The sequence below is a fragment of the Symphalangus syndactylus genome, chromosome 12 (assembly GCF_028878055.3).
Source record: "Symphalangus syndactylus isolate Jambi chromosome 12, NHGRI_mSymSyn1-v2.1_pri, whole genome shotgun sequence".
Classification (NCBI taxonomy): domain Eukaryota; kingdom Metazoa; phylum Chordata; class Mammalia; order Primates; family Hylobatidae; genus Symphalangus; species Symphalangus syndactylus.
The window spans coordinates 141,256,897-141,271,479 of NC_072441.2; the positions used below are offsets into that span (position 1 = coordinate 141,256,897).

At 45.9% G+C, this 14,583-nt stretch overlaps 1 protein-coding gene across 4 annotated transcripts in view; it reads right to left on the minus strand.

Annotated features, from left to right (window-relative positions):
- Window positions 1–915: 915 nt before the first annotated feature.
- The window catches only part of THRAP3 (thyroid hormone receptor associated protein 3), a 73,755-nt gene continuing 60,087 nt past the window's right edge, over window positions 916–14,583 (minus strand). For all 4 annotated transcript variants that reach the window (XM_063627895.1, XM_055255742.2, XM_063627893.1 and 1 more), the window contains 6 exons: window positions 13,603–13,714; window positions 12,395–12,479; window positions 9,492–9,679; window positions 5,161–5,359; window positions 4,550–4,693; window positions 916–2,477 (listed from right to left, as the gene is read on the minus strand). In XM_063627895.1, the coding sequence (XP_063483965.1) occupies window positions 2,256–2,477; window positions 4,550–4,693; window positions 5,161–5,359; window positions 9,492–9,679; window positions 12,395–12,479; window positions 13,603–13,714 (950 nt within the window). In that variant the 3' untranslated portion in view covers window positions 916–2,255. The remainder of the gene's footprint in view (window positions 2,478–4,549; window positions 4,694–5,160; window positions 5,360–9,491; window positions 9,680–12,394; window positions 12,480–13,602; window positions 13,715–14,583) is intronic.

The following is a 14,583-nucleotide window of genomic DNA, read 5'->3' on the forward strand; positions in this document are numbered from 1 at the left end:
AGTGGGTGTGGAGAGGGGGCGGCCCGGCTCAGCAGGTTCGGCCCCCAACCCTGGGGTGAGGAGGACTCCAGGGTCTCTGGCCTGTGCAACGGTCACAGCTCCGTCACAGGCTCTTCCCGCCCACCTAAATTTTAGGCCAGCCGCCTCTCCCTTTCGCTCAGCTTTTGCCCAGAGGCTCCCAGCTACAATTTGCACAGAGCCTTTCCAGGCCCACCCTCCCGCTGCTCACAAGCTTTTGGCTTCAGGGGAAAAGGTGGGGAGAGGCACATACCAGGGTGGGGCCCCCCAGCAGGTAGCAACCGCTCTAAACCGGCCTTGAGTGAACGAAGTGGCTGCCCTTGTACCAGCAATAGCTTTGAGTGGACACTTCCAGTCTACTTTCCTGCAAGGCGTACTCCTCTCTGGCCCCATACCCACCCTCTACCCCCGTATAGGAAGGAGACAGCAAAGACCCCTGCTTTGGGGCCAGAGGTCTAGTTTGGTTTCAGAAAACACCTCCCAGGTTCTCCCTGGGTTAGGCCGGGAGAATGAACTTTACGAGCTTCCAAGATTTCTGCTCACAGTTGAGTCCCCAGCCGGCAGGAGTCTGAAGGTTAGGGCCCACCCTATGGCCAGTCCATGTGGGATAAGCTCTTTCAGGTAGAAGGCCGAGCCTACTAACCACATCCCTTGATCCCTGCCCCACACCATGAAGGAAGCCAAAGTCCTTGCCTATGACACCAGTGGAAAAAAATCTGTTTCTCCTGGGGTGTCCAAGGTACACAATGCTCCTCCCAGGAACGACTGTGTCTGGGACTCCAGCAGCCTGCACAAGGTCCCACAGTCCCCTTTGTCTTTCAGGTTTTCTGAAAGTGCCATGGGAAGTTATCTACCACCCTCAACACACACACTCAGGGTGACAATGAACAGAGCCCGTTTACATCTGCCACTTCATTTATTTTATTTGCAGGAGGAGTTGAAACAAATTTTAAGGGAGATTTTCATTTTCCCCCTAAACATGAATCATTCAAGTAAAACCAACTTAACTATAGAAATGTAGCAAAGTAAGGGGAAAGCAGCACAACAACCCAAGAGGCAAAGGCTGGGGGGGAGAGGTGGGTGCAGTCCGCATATAACATATGCATAAATGCCTTATGATTCACCTGCTCAGGACCGCCTCCCCAGAAGGCAAGCACAAGGACCCATTTTAAGAGGATGTTTCCCCCCAAACATCTGAGAATGCTTCAACTTAAACAGCTTAAGGTTTAAAAAAAAAAAAAAAAAAAAAAAAAAGAAACCCAAAAAAACCCTATGAACCACCCAGCCATAACCACCTTCCTTAATCGATCATAGGAGTTTCTTTTCATTTTATAAAAAGATTAATAAAAAATATTGAAAAAATTTTCTCATCTTATATTTGTAAAGATAATAGAATTCATAAGTTTCTTAGAAAACAGACCAGACACTGCCCTCCAGTTTCCACCCCGTTGCTGGGAGGATCAGCAGGACTAGAAAGTTTGGGATACTGGAGCTGCTGGTGGAGAACGGGGAAGTCCAGCCCAGAAGAAATCAGGAAACAGGGCTCGGGGGCACGTGAGGTGTGGGAAGGAGCAACTCCACGTGATACATGGCTGCGCAGAAGAGGGGAACACAAGGTGGTCGGAAAGGCCTTAAACTCCTCCTTGACATACAAAACCGGTTTTTACAAAGATCCAAGCAGTTTGGTCCCAAACTGAGGTGAACACTTCAAAGTTTATTCACATGCTTTGTTTTCTCTTTCAAGAATCAAAGTTTCCCAAATTAAATGTTTCTAATATTACTACATATGCCTAAAAAAAGAAAAAAAAAAAGGAGGGGGCTTTTAAAATCAGGACAGGGGAGAAGAGATGGAAAATCATCAAATTAGTCATCTTAGCTCCAAATGAAATGAAATTAGAACAAAACTGTTGGTTTCTAATAGGAAACAAAAATCCAACATCGCTCTCCCGCCCTACCCCTGCCCCCACCCCACACACCAACAACAAATGAGAAAAACAGCTAAAGCCCAATGCGTTGTGTTCTGCTCAAGAGCTGGGCCTGACCCCCGGGGCTCCATGGCCAGCCGCCTCTGTCCAGTGGGAGACAGCGCCAGGGATGCCTTTCGCGGTAGTACAATCTGCGTGGCTGGTGGGGGGCAGGATTTTCAGAATCTTCTTGAGGTTCCTCTGTTAGGCCCCTCACCAGCCATCTTCCCAGCGCCTCTCTCCCCTGGGCAGGAATCCCGTCAAGGGTGGCCCCTACTCGGTTGTGGGCTGTATATTGTCCTTCTCTTCTCGGTTCTCTGTCCCACTCTCGTCGTCTTCAATCTCCCCTTCCTCCCCACTGAACTTGTCATGGGCCCACTTGGGGCTGGTACTTGACTTCCGGAACATGAACCGGCCCCGACCCCGAGGAAAGGCTCCTCGGCCCCGGCCCCGGCTCACCCACTTGTCACTGCCTTCACCTTCACGGTCATCATGCTGAGGGGAAAGAAAATTGCCATCAGTGCCAGAGTGAACAAGATGTGGCCAGAGCTGTCTTCTCTGCACCCACCCAAATGTGCCTTTCCCAAAAGAACCTGTGCCCTAACCCAGCCTTCTGCTCCTTTTCTGCACTTCTCCCTGTCCCCCGCTCCAAAAATGCCAATGGTTCAGATCCACGAGAATATCAGTTGGGTGATTTAGGAATTTTAAGGCATTGTAATGATGACTGACGATGATGATTCACTGAGCATGAACCCTTAATAGTTTAAAGAAAATAAAAACGTCACTAAGCACTGAAGTCAGACATTTATGTACTATCTCATTTAATCCTCCTGTCTACCCTTATCATTACCACCTCCCACTCTGCAAACGAGGAAACAGCTTAGGAACTTTAAGAACTCCATATGATTTAGTATATCCTCTCTCAAAGGATGGGTTTGAGAAAGCCAATCACACCAAAACGTGAAACTCCATGTGAACTGGGTTGTTAGGCAGCTAAGAAAGGAGGCAATGTGGCTGGGTGCAGTGGCTCATGCCTGTAATCCTAGCACTTTGGGAGGCCGTGGCGGGCAGATTGTCTGAGCTTAGAATTTCGAGACCAGCCTGGGCTACAAGGTGAAACCCCCGTCTCTACTAAAATACAAAAAAAAAAAATTAGCCAGGCATGGGGGTGTGTGCCTGTAGTCCCAGCTACTCAGGAGGCTGAGGCAGGAGAACTGCTTGAATCCAGGAGGCAGAGGCTGCAGTAAGCCAAGATCATGCCACTGCACTCCAAATGCTCAGAATCCAATGTTGGGGCTGGGGCTCTTCCTGAGCCTCCACCTCCACATTCATTTTGTATCTCCCATTTTATCCAAGGAGGCAGTGTGACAGGGTAGGAAAAACACTTAACCTACATCTCATTTTTTCTTTTTCACTTAGTTCAAGGAAAGGATTAACCTACATTTCAAACAATCCTTGCTCTGACAATCTCATGAGACAGAAGGAGGGATCCAATCAAACAATGAATGAGAAAGCATTTTGAAAACCAGCAGTCATTACCTTATCAGCCCCATGACTTCAGAGTCTAAACCACCCCCCACACAAGCTAGGGTCTTAGGCTGTTGGAGCTCAGCTCAGCAGAAGTGTCAGCTTCTTCTGACCATGGCTGCTTGTTCACACCAAATGAATCAGGCTGGCAATATTCCATCAGGTGGCAGATAGGGGCAAGGGAGAGGGCCTTTAATCTTTCCCCTACAGCAGTCCCACTCCAGCACCTAACCCAGGCCCAGCCAACTACAATTCCCTAGAGGTAAGTTCAAAGATCCTCTAGTAGCCTCAAAGCAGCTTCCAGCAGCAGCAACCCTAGAAAAGGGATGGTGGCCACGCACAGCCATCCACACACAACCTGTTTCCTAGCTGTCCAACTGACAATACAGATCCACTCCAGCCATTCTGGCAAGTGATGGAGATTCAGCTGCTCCTTTACCTTAGTTATAACACTCACACCAGCTTGGATCTTAGCCTGCTGTTACATACCAAGGCCAAGAGAGCTCACTTAAGGTCAGGTACTTCAGCCTATAAAAGTCTTAATCTGAGGGAGGCCCAGAGTGCACAGGAATGATCAACAGCCTAGATGAGAGAAGCCCCAGTGGCATTTCATTTTGGAGAGACATCCCTTTCCTCAAAGAGATCCTGAGCGGTCTTTCTTGTCATTCTTGCATGAAGGAGTGGCAGAGAGGGACAGCAGCATCAGGGAAGGGTTATGGCTCTATCCACAGAAATGAGGGAGGCTGAGGTTGGTGGTGGGTGAGCAGTAAAACAAGTTGACAGACTAAAAAGACAAGACCAATGCTTCTTGCTTATCTTGGAATCCATAAATATCTTCAATGATAAACTCTTTGAAGACCAGGACTGTCTCTCTAGAGGACACCCATCTAGTTAGCACTATGCGAAGTACACACGCCCCAGTGCAATATTCCTGCACATACATTTAATCGCAATTTTGGACAAACTAATTAAGGCTTGGTATCAGCTACTGTGTGTGTCAACGGCCCTCTGACCCTTCCTGGTTATCCCCAGACACATACCAAGTAATATTTCTTGCTTTTGGGTGTGTACTCTGGGTCCCACTCCTCTTCCCGGTTTCTTTTTTGAAAATCGTTGTTGCTGTTGTTGTTATTGTTCCCAGAGTAGTTGCCTCTGCCCCAGCCTCTTCCTCTGGCTCGAAATTGCTATTGCAATAAATGAGGGAAAAAGGAACAAAGGATCATGCCAGGAATGGGGAACAAACCCCCGTGCTTTTTGTTCAAACACTTTTCTGGTGTAGAATAGACAGCTGTCTTCCAGTCATATGCTGGTCAGCTGGTTTCCATCCATTCCCTTTCTGCTCATCTCAAGTCTGCAGCCTACAGAGGACAAACCTGCCCCAAGGGCCTCCATATAAATAGCAGTAGTCAAGGTAAGTGGGGGGAAGTTCTGAGACCAGAAGCCATAAGAGGCTTTCTAGCTAAGTGATTATGAACAGAAAAGTAACAAAAAATGGAAAGGCCAGGAAATGTGGGAAGGAGAACCAAAGATTCCAGGGTCTTTGGATTGGATTACTTATGTCAAAGGCAACAAAACCGGTATTCTGATGAAACATAATCAGAGTTGGTAGGAGCAAGGGGCTTAGAGAAAGGGGGATAGGGGAAGGTCTTACAAAGGTTCCTCGAGCTCTGCCACCTCCTCTTTCACTTGGACCCACAAAGTCTTTGGTCCCCAGTCTTGATTTGTCAAAGCCCGTGGTGCTCTCCTCTCTTTCCTCTGTCTCTTCAGTGTACTCTTCTGCTTTGTAGGAGTGAGATGACTGGGAGGAAGAGGAGGAGGATCTGGACCTGTCTCTTGCTCTCCGATGCTTCCTGTGAAAAGAGAAGAGCCAGGGTGATCAATCATCTTCTAGGGGACACTGCTTGGCTGGGGCCTCATGGATAAGCACAGGGCAATCAAAAGTGTGCCTGTGATGGAAGAAACTGACGATGAGTAACCTTATAAAACCAGCTCACCCCCAACCTACCCATCCAAGATACTTCCTCTCAATTCTGTCAGTCATGTTCAGTGACACATCTATGTCTGAGTCTGTGATAAACACATGACATACACAGAAGCAGCAACAAAACACAGTCCATGGCCTCCAGTAGCTCAGTCTAAGATACAGGCATGAATTAATAAGGGAGAAGGAAATTAACACTATATTGAGAGCTCCAAAGTATCTGGTACTGGGCCAGATAAAGAGCTTTGTATATTATCATCTGTTAGTGCTTTCCATTACTTTTATTTCTTACAGGAATGCTACCTGTCTTATAGGGTTCTCTAAATAAACACCGTGTTTAAACACTTTACACCAACATAGCTGGCATGCAGTAAAGGGCAATACAACTCCGTATTATTTCCCTCATTTTATAGGTAGGAGGCTCAGGTGAGAGAGCCGAGCAGAGTCCGGATTCTAACCTAGCTCTGACTAATTATACCACAACTCCACATATTACCTCCCACTGAGCTCAAACAGGTTGTGCGACTAAGCCTAGGATCTGGCGTAACTCTTCCCAGAGTTATTTCCCTTCCCTTTCCTTCATCTAGGGGAAATTACAGACTAGGGCAAATTAGCTTAATATGATGAGTCATTATCTATGTACTAAAGTCAGTACCAGCCCTGCCATGTGATAGCGGAGGTTACTGAATACCTCTAGGGGGCGGCAAGGCCAGGATCCCAGGAGTAGAGGAGTAGCAGAGCCAGCCAAATGTCAGTAACCTATCATTGTCCTTCCCTCCCTCAGTCTTCCATTATGAAAGGCATCGTGCTCCCTGCTCCTCACCCACACACACTTACTCATACAAAGGGGAAATCTAAGTTACTGTCATAGGATTCATGTAACTTCAACTTTGACCCCACTAAACATCCGTGCTATTTCAAGAGGTTTCCAAAAATAAGACTCTCTGGCTGGGCGTAGTGGCTCTCTCCTGTAATCCCAGCACTTTGGGAGGCCAAGACAGCTGGATCACTTGAGGTCAGGAGTTCGAGACCAGCCTGGCCAACATGGCAAAACCCCATCTCTACTAAAAATACAAAAATTAGCTGGGTGTGGTGGAAAGCATCTGTAATCCCAGCTACCCAGCTGCTCAGGAGGCTGAGACAGGAGAATCACTTGAACCCAGGAGACAGAGGTTGCAGTGAGCTGAGATCGTATCACTGCACTCCAGCCTGGGTGACAGAGTGAGACTCGATCTCAAAAAAAAAAAAAAAAAAAAAAAGAAAAAAAGACTCTCAAAAGGCCTCAAATTTGAGTCTTAGCATTGTCTCTTTTTTTGTTGTTGTTGAGATGGAGTCTCACTCTGTCGCCAGGCAGGAGTGCAGTCGTGCGATCTCAGCTCACTGCAACCTCCACCTCCTGGGTGTAAGGGATTCTCCTGCCTCAGCCTCCCGAGCAGCAGGGATTACAGGCACCCACCACCATGCCCGGCTAATCTGTGTATTTTTAGTAGAGACAGGGTTTCACCATGTTGGCCAGGATGGTCTCAATCTTTTGACCTCATGCTCCGCCCACCTCGGCCTCCCAAAGTGCTGGGATTACAGGTGTGAGCCACCGCACCCAGCCAGCATTGTTTCTTATTAGCTATGTGACCTGGATAAGTCATTCTTCAGTTATATAAAAAAGTTCTGGCTGGGCACAGTGGCTCATGCCTGTAATCCCAGCACTTTAGGAGGCCAAGGCAGGCAGATTGCTTGAGCCCAGGAGTTCTAGACCATCCTGGGCAACATGGCAAAACCTCAACTCTACAAGAAATACAAAATTAGCCAGGCATGATGGTATACACCTGTAGTCCCAGCTGACTGGGAGGCTGAGATGGGTAGATCACTTGAGCCCAGGAGGTCAAAGCCGCAGTAGGCCAGTGATCACGTCACTGCACTCCAGCCTGGGCAACAGAGCAAGACCCTGTCTCAAAACAGGCCAGGTGTGGTAGCTCATGCCTGTAATTCCGTGCTTCGGGAGGCCAAGGAGGTGGGTGGGAATCACTTGAGGCCAAGAGTTCAAGACCAGCATGGAAAACATAGCAAGCTCTCGTCTCTACAAGAAATTTTTAAAAATTAGCCGGGCAACATGGTGCACACCTGTACTCTTAGCTCAGCCTAGTTGGAAGGCTGAGGCAGGAGGATCACTTGAGCCCAGGAGTTCGAGGATGCCGTGAGCTATGATTGTGCCACTGCACTCCAAGCCTGGGTGACAGAGCAAGATCGTGTCTCCAAAGAAAAAAAAAAAAAAAATCACAGAATACGGGGGTTTGCAGGGGACTAGTTCAAAGTCACATAGCAAGTCAGAGGTAGGGGCATGTGTTCCAGGCAGAGGAAATCAGAGTCAGTTATTCAGACTCAACTCTGAAATGCTGAAGGGGTTCATGTTCCACTTCTAAGTGGCGGCCCAGGCACTACTGTACTACCACTTCCATTCCCTGCTGAGGATTCGCAGGTTCTTTATCTATGGGCAGCCCCAAAAGCTGCCAAGGCTCCTAATGCATAAGTAACACATTGGAATGGGAGACAAAGTAGAACAAAAGATCCGCGTTTGAGGTCAGCTGATACTTGTGATTTTTTTTTTTTTTTTTTTTTTTTTGAGATGAAGTCTCACTCTCTCGCCTAGGCTGGAATGCAGTGGTGAGAACTCCACTCACTACAACCTCCGCCTCCCAGGTTCAAGCAATTCTCCTGCCTTATCTCCCGAGTAGCTGGGACTACAGGCGCACGCCACCATGCCAGGATAATTTTTTTTTTTTTTTTTTTTAGTAGAAACAGGGTTTCACGATATTGGCCAGGCTGGTCTCAAACTCCTGACCACGTGATCTGCCTGCCTCAGCCTCCCAAAGTGCCGAGATTACAAGCGTGAGCCACTGCACCCGGCCAATACTTGTGATCATAAGGCACATTATTCTAAGCTTGGCTTATCTTTCAAATGGGCAAAATGGGTATCACACCAACTGTTCAACTTATCTCAAGGGGTTATCAGAAAATTGATATAAAAACGCGGCCGGGCATGGTGGCTCTCGCCTGCAATCCCGGCACTTTGGGAGGCCGAGGTGGGTGAATCATGAGGTCAGGAGTTCAAGACCAGCCTGGCCAACATGGTGAAACTCCATCTCTAAATACAAAAAATTAGCTGGGCATGGTGGTGGGCACCTGTAATCCCAGGTACTTAGGAGGCTGAGGCAGGAGAATCGCCTGAACCCGGGAGGCGGAGGTTGCAGTGAGCCGAGATCATGCCACTGCACTCTAGCCTAGACAACAGAGCAAGACTCTATCTCAAAAAAAAAAAAAAAAAAAAAAAATGCTTGCCAGCTAAAGTTCAAAATCAGCAGAAGTGTTGCTTCTTACCAGAAGGTATAGGGCTTCAACTGTGCTACTTTTCGTGACACATGATTAAAAAGTCATGGAACATTCAAAAACATAAACAGAAACCTCAGGACATAGGCATGAATGTTGCCCCACAAAGTTCAACAATGCCACCTTTGTTTAAGGAGTACCTGGAACACCTCTCTTGGAACTGTCTGTAAAACTAGTTTAAAAGGCATTTAAGATCAACTATCATGTCCTATCTAGTTCCACCCTGTTTCTTTGACTAAACGGTGTTATTACTTGACAATGACTTTGGGCCATTTCTAAAATACAACTTCCCCATGAAAATGTGTGATGAAAAAAGGCACATCTAAAACTGCAAAAGGAATTCCCAAATGAGTCTAATGATTCTCCACACCATCCCTGTGGTCAATTTAACAGATTAACTTCTCTCATGAAGCCTTCTTTGGACAAAGATCACAGTATTTTGATGTAGAAATTGTTTTCAAACTAGGGACCCTACTTGACATTTACATGGATTAAAAGAAGAAACAAGTTGCTATAATTACTAACCCTAAACTCCTCTGATTTGAAAGTTCTGGTGTATAGCCCAAAGGGGGCAGACAAGAAACTTAAGAGTCTGAAAGGGGTGACAGGCGCTTACGTACTTCTGTTTCTTTGATCCTTTATGAGTTTTCTCTGTTTTTTCAGCTGACCTTTCCCTTGAGTGGCTGGAGTCTCGGGAATCCACTGATTCTCTTGATTTACCTCGTTTAAGATCTCTCTCCTTATGTTTTTTACGACGTTCAATATCAAGGCGGAGATCAACAGGATCATCTTTGTATTTTCCCTCAGCCTATCAAAAGATAAGCCAAAATTAAGGTTTCTGGGATTCAGAGCTGTCAACTCAACCATCCCACAAACTGTGGTTTTTACTCCAATGGAGGGGTGCAGAGGAAGCACTGGGAAATGTGAGGCATCTCACCCAAGCTTGGAAGGGATGCAGGATGTCCCACAGAAGTTACTCCATAAGGATCCCTCACAGAACCCAAGCCAGTTCTCCAAAACAATGATGCTGGCCTTCTGAAAATGCTATGCATTGATCTCACTTTGTTTCCTTTCTGGCCCAGTAATGACTCTGGCTAGTTTAGAGTTGAGAAGGCTGGCCGGGTGCAGTGGCTCACGCCTCTAATCCCAGAACTTTGGGAGGCCGAGGCAGGCAGATCACTTGAGCTCAGGAGTTCGAGACCAGCATGGGCAACAACCAAAACCCTGTTCTCTACTAAAAATACAAAAATCAGCCAAGCGAGGTGGCGTGTGCCTGTAATCCCAGCTACTAGGGAGGCTAAGGCAGAAGAATCGCTTAAACCCAGGAGGTGGAGGTTGCACTGAGCTGAGATCGCACCACTGCACTCCATCCTGGCCAATAGAGCGAGACTCTCTCTCAAAAAAAAAAAAAAAAAAAAAAAATGTTGAGAAGGCTAAAATTAGCTCTGGAAAAGTAGGTGGTTGGGCTGGCTCAGGATTAGCCACAACTAAGTAGAAATGCTCACCTTCCCCTACCTATACTGTAGCATCCATGCATGGCTTATCCTCCACTTGGAATTATCTGAGTATTGAGTCCAAAGAGGGACAATGGAAGACTTAAGCAGCCTTCAAAACCCTGAGTTATACTGAGAAATTTCTCTAGAAAGGGAGTATCAAAAACTATGGGAAATTCATAAACTGGTATTACCGGGTGAACGGGAAGGGAAGGGGAAGGGGGAAAGAAAGCAAAGAAAAAGGGAGGAAGGGAGGAAGGAAGGGAGGGAGGAAGGGAGAAAGGGAGGAAGGGAGGAAGGAAGGGAGGAAGGGAGGGAAGAAGGGAGGGAGGGAGGAAGGGAGGAAGGGAGGAAGGAAGGGAGGGAGGAAGGGAGGGAGGAAGGGACGAATGGAGGAAGGGAGGAGGGAAGGAAGGAAAAAACTTCCCTGCTAGCTTCCTAAGCAGTTCAGCTCTATGAAGGTATGTTTTGCAGCAGCAACAGCACACCTGCCCAGACCACTGCAGCAAAGGCTTTCAACAATTCTTGGGAAACTCAGTGAGGCAAAGGTGCATGGTAGTTCCAGGACATCCTACACTAGGATTTGTCTCATGGAGGTAACTCAGGGAGGAAGAAATGAGCAGTTCACTCTGCATTAACAGTTTACATATATGAACTACTAAACTTAAAAAAAAAAAAAAGTTTAATTAACAGCAGGAGTGGCAGAAACTAGGTTTCTTTTTTTTTTTTTTTTTTTTTTTTTTGAGACAGAGTTTTGCTCTTGTTGCCCTGGCTAGAGTACAATGGCGCAATCTCGGCTCATTGCAACCTCCACCTCCCAGGCTCAAGTGATTCTCCTGCCTCAGCCTCCCAGGTAGCTGGGATTACAGGCATGCACTACCACACCCAGCTAATTTTGTATTTTTAGTAGAGACGGGGTTTCACCATGTAGGTCAGGCTGGTCTCAAACTTCTGACCTCAGGTGATCCGCCCACCTCAGCCTCCCAAAGTGCTGGGATTACAGGCTTGAGCCACCTTGCCTGGCCGTTTATTGTTTTATCACTTGTTTCCTAACAGAGGGAACTGGGCCTCTGCATCCTCCAAAGAGCAAAAAAAAGACAAAAAGACAAATGCAACATTGCTCCCAGGGGTAACACCTCCAATGAGTTGGCTTTTTTGGGGCATGGAGAATGAGATCTCTTCTGATGTTTTAAAGAAAACCTTGGGTTTTACATGGCTAGTGCCAAGCTAGAGAAGGGGTACTCGGAGGAGGAAAGAGGGGTGGGAGAGAAAAGAGACTGCCCAAGAGCGCCTCTCATCACATTCAACCAACAAAACAAGTATTTTTTAGAAAAGGTTTCAGCAGCATTGGAATAACCATCTGTTACTTTAAATTTCAACTGTATATGTGAATGAAGATCAATAAATACTAAGATTTTTTTAAAGCCCAATTCAGTTATTTCACAGTAAAAGATTGTATACAAGCTTTAACCTCTTAGTAACAGTGTTTACGTGCACATCATTGCAAATGTAGCTGGGCCATCAAAGTAATCTTTAGCTTTAAAGTAACAATAATTGACAGATGATAGATATGGTACAATGTTAGGAAAAAAAACTGGACCAGCTGTTTAAAAACAGTCTACTTAAGTTAAGACATGAATATTTCACTCTTCTCTGACATGCATGTCTTTCTGAAATCATGGTTGGAAATAGTGCATGTATACAGTTGATTTGATAATACTTACAAGCAGAAAAATATCACAAAAAGTTTCTTCTCTCATCATGGGCACTTGTTCCAAAACTCCTCTCTTTTTTTTCTCAAGCTCACCTCAATAGACTTTGGGGTCATTTACCATATTCTAACCACTTCACAAAGGTTGTTGATACATTTAATAAAAATTAACCCTTTGTAGTTCATTTTTAGAATTATGCCCATCCTTAAAAGAAAAACACAAACTTAAGTAGAGAGTAATTTAAACAAACACATTTCTGTCAAGTTCATGCCCAACGCACTCATTTTGTTGGAATTACTGATCAAATCAACAGTTCACCTTGTAGCCAGGTTCCCGGGGACTTTTCATTTCATCATGAGCCAAACCATGTTTTCTGAATGTACTGGGGGAAATGTCTATTCTCCTAAAATTGAAAATACAAAACAATATAGTATTCCATTGTGTGAATATGATATTGGTAATATTCTAGCTCCTAAGTTGGCTAACAGATTCACAGGCATTATTTTTCCTTACGTTTCATGACTTACATCTGTATTACTTTTACTCTTATATACTTATACTCTCCCATAGGCGTGTGCGCATGCACACACACACACACTCCCAGGTTCCCAAAGTGTAACCGAAGTTAGAGGTTTTTGTTCTCTCCCGGTTTTGCGACACACAGAAAGATGGACTCACCCATAGCCTTAAAGGTAAGGCCAACTTTGTTTCTAGTCCCTATCCACTGAACTGACTCCCACAACCAAATGGAATAGTCTTTAAACCTGCTGGGCTTTAAAATTCTGTGAGATAATCCTACAAGCTCCCGCCTCTAGCCCCCAGGCAAATTCTTCCAAAAGAATCCAACTACCCATGATTAAACTACCATGAAATATTAATATACAGGCTTACCTAAAGAAACTAGCATTAGGCTGGGTGCAGTGGCTCATGCCTGTAATCCCAGCACTTTGGGAGGCTGAGGCGGGCAGGTCACCTGAGGTTGGGAGTTCGAGACCAGACTGGCCAACATGGTGAAACCCTGTCTCTACTAAAAATACAAAAATTAACTGGGCATGGTGGCGCACGTTTGTAATCCCAGGTACTTGGGAGGCTGAGGCATGAGAATTGCTTGAACCTGGGAGGCAGAGGTTGCGGTGAGTCGAGATCGCGCCACTGCACTCCAGCCTAGGTGGCAGAGCAAGACTCCGTCTCAAAAAAAAAAAAAAGACAAGAAAAGAAAAGAAACTAGCATTTGCTCTACCTACAGAAACTCACAGTAATTTCAGGCTAACATTTGCTAGCTTCCAAGAATATAGGAGTTAATCTATGTCAAGAGAGCTGTTTTCCTCAGGCCCAATGTGACAGACTGTTGTCCCAAAGCATGTCCTGTACACTCTCAAATATAAATGCCTATAGCTTAGAGTCTGAAGGATGTTACCGTAAATTTCGTATTAAAGGTGCATTAGCAGCAAAATTTAACAAGGTGAGTTTAATGTCTGATACAAAGTCTTTTATTACAACCTCCAGTATAAGGCCATGGTCCTTACCTGTGTATCTCTGGGCTTTTCTTGTTTTTGGCTGCCTCCTGCTCAGTTCCTCTCTTTAGGTATTTAGTAAAGCGTTCATGTAATGTCATTCCTGAGGACCCAAAGTGATGCTCTGTTGGGATTAAAAGAAACACATTATGGGCCGGGCACGGTGGCTCAAGCCTGTAATCCCAGCACTTTGGGAGGCCGAGGTGGGCAGATCACGAGGTCAGGAGATCGAGACCATCCTAACACGGTGAAACCTCATCTCTACTAAAAATACAAAAATTGGCGGGCATGGTGGCGCGCGCCTGTAGTCCCAGCTACTCGGGAGGCTGAGGCAGAAGAATGTCGTGAACCCTGGAGGCGGAGCTTGCAGTGAGCTGAGATCCCGCCACTGCACTCCCGCCTGGGCAACAGAGCAAGACTCTGTCTCAAAAAAAAAAAAAAAAAAAAAAAAAGAAACACATTATGTTACCAAAGGCAGACACAATGTTTTAACTCTTTTGCAGGAACCGGTAACCACAGAGATGCAACTGAAGTAGTTACACCCACACAATAAACATACTGGGAAGAGGAAAGAAAAATGGCTGGTTCAAACACAGTCCCATATTGGGCACTAGATTTCCACAGCAGCTCCCATGTCTTAAGACAGAGAAACTTGAAGCTTATTCTCCTCGGAAGCACAGCACCAACTCTTGCTTGAGTTTATATTCAGATGGAACCTGCAACTGGCCCAACCCAGCTTCTCCATCACTTCTCTTAGCCATTCCCTAACCTGCCCAACTCCATTTGCCCAGGGGGATGATAGAATACTTTGGGGAAGAAATTCACACCACAAGGTCCGTAAGAGATCACTTAGAGGGCAGAAGACAGAGATGCTAGAAAAGTCATTTTGCTATTGGCTTCTCAGTTTTCAACCATTTTAAATCTTTGTGTTAAGGATTTAACCTGTTCTCTTGGTCACAGGTTACTAGCATTTCAAAATGCCAAGCTCTGCAA